We start from the raw sequence: 9,754 nt of genomic DNA, 5'->3' as shown, positions 1-9,754 counted from the left end.
AAAAAAGCAGCACCATTTGTAAATTTGAGCTTTCATTAATAACTACAAACGAAACGGGAATTTTACTATTATTCTCTAGATTTGACTCAGAAAAGTCAAGGCCACAGTCTTGATGACAGCTGGACTAGATGATTGCTGCAGGTCCGTTCCAATCGAAATATTCTATTCTTTCACTGCCCCATGTCACATGTGGATCTTCAGAACAGTTAGGCTGGAGTGAAAAAAATATGCCAGTGTTTCTGCCTCTTTAACAATTTCTGTGACTCTTTTTCAAGACAAACAGTTTTTGTCTTTGCTACCTTCTAACTTGTTCACATGAGTAAAGCTTCCTTAAAACCTGTGGAACATGTATTACTCAACAGATGGAATATCTAACATGGACAGAAATCAAAAGCTATTGATTCTGTAAGAAAAAAGAAGGATAACATCAGAACAAAACATGCATCTAGCCAACCACTGGTCAAGAACTGCTCATTGCATTATGATAGTCTTCCCTGAAAGATAGAAACTGAAGCAGCTCCAGCCTTTGAGAGCTAATACCATAGTTTTGTGTAAGTAAAGATAAAAATGACACACCCTCTTTAAAGGACAGTACCCGAAAATTCATTCCCTTGTTGGGAATAAAAATTCTGACACCACATTTACTTCAGAATTACTATTTCAGAAGGAAAACAGTGATAAACTCGAGCACTTTAGCACCATGCACTTATCTAAGGTTCTGAACCAACTTTTCTGGCTACTTGTACACATTTATGTACTACAGCAGCAGATGTCACAGTTGCTCTACAAAATACCCAGACATAGGTAACAACACTGATGCCAGGGAAAAAAAAAAAACCAACACCTACAGTATCCTGTTCTTTTTAGTGACTTACTTGTGATAATATAACCTCCCCTGTTATCTCACAAACACGAAAGAAGACTGACAGCCTCAAGTCTGCTCTCCATATATATAATCTTTCTGCTTCCTTGCTTTTGGTGCAGGGAGAAAGTTTCAAAGTTCCCTCTCTGGCCTAGCTGAGCTGCTGAGAATAGTTTCAGTGTGAAGCTATTCTTCAGAGTGAAGAATAGCATGGTTGTTTATTTACTAAGTAAAGCTCTTCCTGTGCCCTACCCACATCAACAAAAGGAGATGAGCCCAGCTTCTCCTTTATGGTCATGCTCTGTCATGCTATGTCTTCATCACAGATCCTTTTGATGGTAATCAAATGTATGCTGAACACTTTAGAAACAATTCTTTGACTTTATTTCACACAAATTCCATTTCCAAAATAGTTTCAAAATTTTCTTTGTGCCAATAATGTAGCTAGACAGATCAGCAAACCAAAGCACAAGTAGAAAGACAGGGCAATGGCATGCCTAAGCTCCTACATAATTCAAGTATACTGCCAGCATTTGTTCTGATCTCCTAATTTTCCAGTCCGGGGGTGGAGGGGGGCCTGTAAGCACCTCAATTGCTAAGAGAGGACCCGGGGAAACAGTTTTTTAGGACATCCTCCACCAAATAACCAGCTCTTTGTTTCTCTTTATCCATACTCCTAACTAGATGTTGAGGAAAAAAGCACCAAACCCACTGACAATGAAACTGAAGTAAAAATTAGACTCTGCAAACACCTATTAAGTAGTTCAACATGGCACTGTTACAGGAAGTTCTCGTTCTTGAAGCAAACTCCTCAAAACAGCACTTATAAAAGTCAAGTTTCCTGTATGTAAGACAGAATCTAAAGACATGAAGTCAATTTCTATTCAGATAAAGTTCAGATTTAGCAGCTTCAAGGAAAAATGCTGACCCTCTTCATTACTGAAAACCCTGTGGATACACAAGATTATTTAAGAATGAGAGGATCTAATTTTTAAGTTGGTCGAGAAAAATATTTATCCAGATAAGCAAACACATGCATATCTTAAGTAGATTAAACTGCACCTGCATGCAGGTATTCAAATCTGAATCAGTTTTCTTTCCATTAAAATTCCTTAAACCTCAGGAAGTAGAAGCTCTAAAAATCCCATGAAATATCTGAGATAGAAATTCAAACAATCATTATAAAGGGCGGAGTAGAGCCAAACTTTGACATTGGTGAGTCCAAACATTAAGACTAAGCAGTTCAGTAAAACACACTTTTAAGAAGTGTTTGGGAAACCTCGGACAAGTCGTCCTCTGTTTGAAGAAAAGAACTTACCTCTAAATAATTCCATTATGTTCCTCAACACACAAGGTAGAAGAAAAACCGCAACGCATGATTTATAAAGTTTTTATCATAAAGGTAATAAGTTAGCTTTAGTCTTTGTTTCTTTTAAAAATTCTGAATCTTGTCAGGGTCCTCCTTTTCACTTCGCAAACAATGAATCTGTGCTTTTTGTTATCATATTTCCAGGTTGGTGTTGGGTGTTTTTTTTAAGCCTTAGTATTAGCAATCTTCCCTTACCTACTATTTTTCAAAACAAGGTGAGTAAACTAGCACACATAAGAAAGAACAAAGAATTTCACAGTTCCTCTATTGCTTTCAGTTTCAGTCAAGCAGATTGTTTAAGGTACCTTTCTCTGCCACCAACAGAGCAAGGAATGAAAAAACCAGCAGGATACTTTTCTACCAAAGAAGCAAACTGTGGCTGCAAAGAAGGGCATGCCAACATACACAATAAGTTAAGGGGGCCCTCTGTGCACACTGGTTACACCGATTTATTGTCCAACCAGGACGAAGCACATTTTCACCACACTGTTTCTAACTGTGCCCAACAAGCTGCCTCTGACAGTAGCCATAACTAGAGAACAGAGAGCAAGTATTAGAGCAAATGCTTCCAGGTTCCAGCTGCTGCATGTCAGAGCTCCTGTGTGCTTGTCCAAGACGTCATAGATGTAACTTAAACCAACTTCAAACACGTACAGAATAAGCAAGTGAGAAATGAGACTGCCTTATCTTTCACATACGTGAAACAAAAGACATTGAAAGAGGCTGTCACTAGATTTTAGTTTATGAGCATCAGTCACTGTGATGACTGAGACTTCACATCTGAAGCCCTATAAAACGAGCTTCAAAATCACTTTCAGAGTGGGAAACAGAGGATAAATCTTTTGAAGCTTTCTCCAGAAAACATTTGAAGATTTATCATCCTGCATTATCCGCAAAAGTACCAAAGAGGATAAGATGACACGTCAGAAGACATTTCTATTGCATGTAACACAAAGGCTAAGTTACATGCGAAACTTCCGAAATCTGGCACTCAAATCTGAGCAAGTTAGCATTCATTTCTCTCCCCACCCACCTCCTCAAGTATGGACTGATACTGCGGTGGATTACACAACTCTTCAGAAATAGAATTCTCCTTAAAGCTCTTGGAAAATAGGCGGTAAAGATGCAAGTTAGCCAGATTCCGTGAACAGTCCCCATAATATTTTGGCGAGGAATTACAGCACACACATAATAATATTTAATCTGTTTATTACTAGTGCAACTTATCTGCAAACTTATTGCTGAGCAACACAGAATCAGTGGTATTCATCTATACATACCCAAACTTCAGGTAAAGGAGAAGTAGGACAAACAGAGTTTCTTTGCATTCACTCAGTTTGAGGCATGTTTTTTCATGATTAAAGTATCTAATAGTCAATCTCCTCTGAAGTGGGAGAGCAATACATTTTGGGTTTTTTTTCTAAAGTGTTCAAAGTAACATTTTTTGGTATGTTCTCAGTTCCTAAAAATCTACACAAGACTTGCACACCTATGAGCTGAATGGAAGTTAAATAAGTGCCATGAACTTGAAGGTCTTTGTGTAATAGAGAGAACTAACTACTGCTTCAAAAGAAAAAATAAAACAAAGATTTCTACTATACTATATCCAATACAGAGATGTTTGTTTACAGAATCAGAGATTAATTCTGCTCGTACGGTTCTGCTTTAGGAAGACAGAAGCAAAGCTACCCAGCTACATACCTCCTTATAGTTTAAGGCATAGTCTTCTCCGCTGTATGTAAAGAGAACTACTTATGAGAGATATTAATGCACTGAACAAACAGTTCTCATGTCCTCAACACAAGAGAATTACTTAACAGTATGGGGAAAGTCTGCACAGGTTAATCATTTATTTAACTGCCTGTATCAAGTCTATTAAACAAACTGTCTGGGAATCCAAAAGGAAACTGAATTTGTTTTTAAAAAGAGAAAATACATATATATACACACACACATATATATATGTATATAAGCTTATCCATCTACCTATCAATAACTAAATGTTATTGTATGGTAATGGTTTAAATGTACTTCATTTGTACATCCCATACAGAAACAATAAAATCTGAAAGATTAAGTACCTTGCCGTTAGTGATGTACTTGCAATTAATTTTCAGAAACTTCTCTGTAAATGCTTCCTCCTCTTCAGAGGTGGAGGATACCACTCTTGTAGGACGAACACATGCATGTGCTGGTGAAGCAGCCGACTCCTTCTGTTGGACTCCATCTGGATCCTAAAAGGAAAGATTAAAAAAACCCTGAATTTAATATTGAAAAAATGCATGTTGCGAAGTTAAGGTATCTTCTGCTCTATAAATTTTGTTCTTTTTCATTGACTTAAGCATAAATGTAAAAAATATAGTTCTAAATCCACTGCAGTTTAAAGGGCTGCGTTGATCTGACAGTGAATGTAACAGATCAACCACAGATTAATGAGCCCACAGTAAGAAATGCCAGTGGGCAAAGACATTCCCAATCAGTCTGGGAATAAACAAAGAAATGATCGTAACTTGCATTAGAAAATCATCCAATACACTGTCACATGCAAGATTTGAGCAGAAGTTAGCAGAAAGGATTCTTTTGGAACTTCAACAAACACAAGTCCTTTAAACGTCTTCTGCTCTCCTTCCTCAGTATTATACACTATTTTACACTGGAAGGACCCTCAGAAGGTCAGGCTAGTCCAACTCTGCATACAAAGAGGGTCTAAGCCTATGTAAGATCAGGTTGCTCAGTGTCCTTCCAGTTGAGTTTAAATCTTTAAGTGTAGAGATTCTCCCACCTGTCCAAGAAACGTGTTTAACCTCTCTCATTGCAAAAAATACCTTCCTGTTATTTAACCAGGACTTCTTGTGCAGCAACGTGCAGCTGTACCTGCCTGTCATTTTCGTATGAATGTCTGAAGATTGTGACTACTCTTTTCCCTGCCTACTAGGTAGCACAACACAAAAATCAGTTTGTCCATCAGTATTTTCTTCTCCCTCAGTCAATCCTTGTGCCTCAGGTGTTTGCACCCCCTGATCACCTCAATGGCCTTCCACTGGGCTCTCTCAGCATGTCAATCTTTGTCTTGTTCTGGAGGTGCTGGAAGTGATCAAACCACAAATGCAGCTTCACAAGCTTTCCAGACAGCAGAATAATCACTGCTTAATCTATTGATATTCCTCTTTCATCTGCCACCTGACATGTGAAAAGCCTTCACCATCACAAGTGGGTGTTGTTCAACATGTCAATCAGGAGAGTAGCCTCAACCCCTCCTTCACCCTTAGTCTTTTTCTGCAAAACTGCTACATAGCTAGCCAGCCCTCACCCTGTACTGCCAACATGGGCTCTTTCTGTCCCAGAGGAGTCTTAACTGCTGAACTTCATGACATTTCTGTTAGTGTTGATGTCCCTCCGATGAGCAGCTCCTGCCATTCCCTCCAGTATACTGACCGCTTCCCCCTAATTTCTGCTGCCCTCAAGTTCACTGCCAGTGCATTCTGTCCTGTCCCACCATTCAGTTCATTGATGAGCAGATTATAAACAACATTAGCCCCAACAGGGACCCTTCAAAAGGATTCCACCACCACAGAACACACGCACCAAGAACTGCTGAATTGCTTTGAGCCCATCTTGTAGTGAACCTACTGAGTTGACGTCTCCCCGGTATTGTTATAAGGCTGCTTCAGGCCAGTGTTAAGGGCCTGGCTCTAGAAATGGTAACAGGTACTGCTCTTCCCTTGGCTGCTGTGCCAGTTATCACAGAAAGCAATCCTGTAGGTCAGGCACAATATGCCCTTGGTAAATCCACTCTGGCTGTTCCCAATCATCTCTGTCTTTCATGTGTTACCTATCTTCCTGTCTAACGGTACATCCAACAAACCAGTGAACATGGGAACCCAACCAGAGACAGGACAGACAGTGAAAAACCTGTTTTCAAATAAAAGCTACATGTGTAGTGGACAGACTACATCAAAGTTGCAGTAATTCTGTTTTGGAGCTTAAGCAACATTTAGAAGACTCATATTTCCATATATAACTGATATTTTCAGTTGCTAATAAAATATTATTACTGATAAAAATTTGAGCTTTTATGCTCTCTTTGGTTTTCTGCTTTTCTGATCAGTTTACTCATTACTGCAGATTGCAGGTAAATGCCTTTAATCATATCCAGGAACGTTATACACAATTGTTTTCAGATCAACATCTCATCTCACTGGCACTACTTTAGCCTTTGCTTTCACCTTTCAGTTTTAGTTAGAAAGTAAACAAACAAAAAAAACCCAAACACCACTACCACTCCCTCCAACTAAATTAACTTATGAAACATTGAACTGAATTTTGCTGAAAAAGTTAATTAAGATTAAAAACTAACCTTCCTGGAGATGTGTGCCCCTATGTACACCTTCTTCCCCTAAAAGTTATGTAGTCACCTTTGTGATACACGTAACTTAACAAGTGGCCACAAGAGCCCCCAGTTGATACCCAAGTCCACTGTGAATAAGCCAGCTACTTCTCATTGACATTATCGTTTGATGTAAAACCTGGAATAAAGGTGGTGGCAGACTTTAAAATCTAATGATGACACCCTTGTTGCTACACGTTTTTTTTAAGGGGATTTTAAATTTCACAAGTAGTAAAATTTTTTTAAATTTTCTCCAATCTGTGAATCAGACTGCTGAATGAAGAAACCTTTTAGAAAATCCAGCAGCATAAAGGCTTTAAAAAAAAAATAAATCTAAGCTGAGTTTTTTCATATACACTGACCCTAACAAACATTAAAATACAGACTAAATTTAAGTGTAGCAGTGTAAAAAAAAAAAAAAAAGCCACAAAACAACACCTTAATAGGGTTATGCAAGCCTTACAGTAGCCACATGTTAGTTTGCATTTATCCACTTGGTTGCGTTAGGCTGTTCCAGTGTTTAATACAGAAACAAAAGAACAGAAGTATCACAGCTTGTATTTTGCTTCAACAGAGGTTCAGATGTTGGTTAGTCATCTTTCCCAGTTTGTAGCAAGAACTACTTGATTTTAAGGTCCACAGCACAGAGAGAAGATCCCTTTACAATATAGAGGCCCAGTGACATATCCTCTTTACTTTTAAATATACTTAACTTTAAGCTGCAAATCTGAAGTTAGAATTGGAAAAGAGTCAAAGCACAGGAATGTCAACACAGAGCATCGGAGAACACATAGAATCATAGAATGGCCTAGGCTGGAAGGGACCTTAGAGATCATCTAGTCCAACCTCCCTGTTGTGGGCAGGGATGCCACCTCTCGACTAGACCAGGCAACACATGGGGACCGAGCAGGAATCGAAACTGCGACCTCGGTGTCAGTCGTTGTTGTCAGCACCGTGCTCAAACCACTGAGCTAACCGGCCCCCTAACATGCTGATGTTTCTCTCCCTCATAAGGACAGCAGTCAGAAATAGATAGGAGAAACACGGAAAACAGGTGCTATGATGAAGAACAAAACCCTCCAGCCTTAACTGCTCAAACACAAGCAAAATGCTTTTTGTGTTGCTGGAGAAACTGAAAAAAACACAACTAAACATACAGACATACACAGAGTCCACACTGACAAGTGATTTCTGTTCTTTCCTTTCCTCTGACAAATTGCATCTTGGAATTACATCTACTTAAAAGATCTCAGAAACACAAAATTCCCATAAATACTTTACTATATAACGTCACATTGCTTTTTTTGACTTTCTCTGAAACACTTAAGAACTGACTGTAGTGATCCACAACATCTAATGAGATGCACAAAATGCAACAATATAGTAAGTGTCACTTAAAGGAAATTTAACACTCAAATTACTGCTAAAACTGAACCACCTATAGTTAAAAAACCAGTATTTTGCATAAGATGATTTAACTTAGCATTTGTTTCTTCTACACTTTCAAGCTTTTAATCTCCAATAAGTGAATACAGTCAATAAAACACTTTCAAATACATTACAGGTACAGTTACACTATTAAGTCTCCTTATCTAGTGTATGCAAATAAGCATATACAAAATAATACACAACAGCAAGAATTTTTCCTCACATGGGATCTAGTGCATTGTAGGAAGAGCTCCAATTTCTAGTAGTAAAATTAACACTTCTCCCTTTAGTAATTTCTCATGACATATGCTGTATTGGAAGGCCTATCCTAGCCTTGACAGTCATTCCGAGACTGATATAGAATGCATTCTTGCAAACCAGTTCATTTACTGTGCTACACCACCTTCAGTTTGCCCTAAAACAGAGAAGACATTATGCAGTACGAGCACAGGCATACCAGGTCAGAGTAAAGGTATAACAGCAAAACCAAATAGTAATTTTCAGCAGAAAGGTAATCACAGCCTTTGTAACATTGCTGCTTGGTGAACCTATTCAGCAACATAGTAACACCTTTACGTTTAAGCTTCTCTGGACCAAGACACACAAGCAAATAAATAAATAAATGCCTGAAGTCTCAAACCTTCCTAACTTTCAGCACACACAACCCTGAAATATCTATTTCACAGCTTGACTGAGCACTGTCAAGAAATGGTATCAAGAAAATCTGTTATTTGAGAGAAAAGATAGTAATAACTGGGCAAATAACAGTAGTGACATGGTAAGGAACATCAGAATAAGGTCATAATGGCAAAAATTGCAGAGAAGCTCAAGCTCCTATACTGCATCTTCATGGTGGCAGTCCTCCTCACAGAATTTTTTTGACAGCAAACCAGTGTTCCTAGAAAGACATGTTTTTACAAAACTAGCCCCTAGCCAAAATTCTGCATTTGAGCTGAATTACACAGCAGCTTTGATGGTTAAATTTTAGTATTTTGAAGTCTACAAAGAACTACTGAGTGGAAGCCAGCTGTAATAAACTCTGTATTAGCCCTTCACTAAAACACACTTCCCTCCACCCTTTAATTTATTTTGCTAAATAAAACCAAAGAACCCCCTCTTGCACCTCTACATGGAGCAGAGGGAGCCCCGACCTTTTAGCTGCTGCAGTATTCTTGTCAAGGTGTCATTGCTACAAAAATTATCAAGATTAGAGACAAATGTTTAAGTAGTTCTGAAAGGTAACAAATACAGAAATGCCACAAGAACTAGTATTTAAAAATTCAGTGTGCAAGGATAGTATTTTGCTACAAATAACTTGCCTACAAATCAGCTTTCCCACAGAAAACTATCCTTTACAAAGACTAACTCCAAGTGTTGTACTTTCTCACTAAAAAGGATAGTTTAGGAAGAAAGCATAGCATCTGTAACATTTACCTTGTACGGGAAAATTAATTTCAAGGACAACAGGTATACCTACATTTACTGTAGCCTTGTCAAGTTCTGCTTCGGAAGATGTAGGTGATAGGGGACTTATAGGACTTAGAGAGGGGGAGCTGTCCACACTAGAAATGTAGTCTGGGTCAGGAACATACAAAATCTATAAAGAAGATATAACATAGTTAGAAGTTGTGCTTTCATGTTTAGACTTCCCACCAGTTGAGGTATATTTGCTATGCTTTCTCAAAAATAAGCTATACAAAAATCATTC

The 9,754-nt window shown here is 38.3% G+C and overlaps 1 protein-coding gene across 1 annotated transcript in view; it reads right to left on the bottom strand.

Moving 5' to 3' along the window:
* Positions 1–4,312: 4,312 nt before the first annotated feature.
* The window catches only part of LOC104278102 (oxidation resistance protein 1-like), a gene marked incomplete at both ends in the record, with an annotated part of 15,074 nt that continues 9,632 nt past the window's right edge, over positions 4,313–9,754 (bottom strand). The window contains 2 exons of the mRNA XM_009874976.1: positions 4,313–4,465; positions 9,524–9,643. Coding sequence (XP_009873278.1) covers positions 4,313–4,465; positions 9,524–9,643 — 273 coding nt within the window. The remainder of the gene's footprint in view (positions 4,466–9,523; positions 9,644–9,754) is intronic.

This window comes from Apaloderma vittatum, unplaced genomic scaffold, assembly GCF_000703405.1.
Source record: "Apaloderma vittatum isolate BGI_N311 unplaced genomic scaffold, ASM70340v1 scaffold44438, whole genome shotgun sequence".
Lineage (NCBI taxonomy): Eukaryota > Metazoa > Chordata > Aves > Trogoniformes > Trogonidae > Apaloderma > Apaloderma vittatum.
This window is presented reverse-complemented; position numbering and strand designations above follow the sequence as displayed.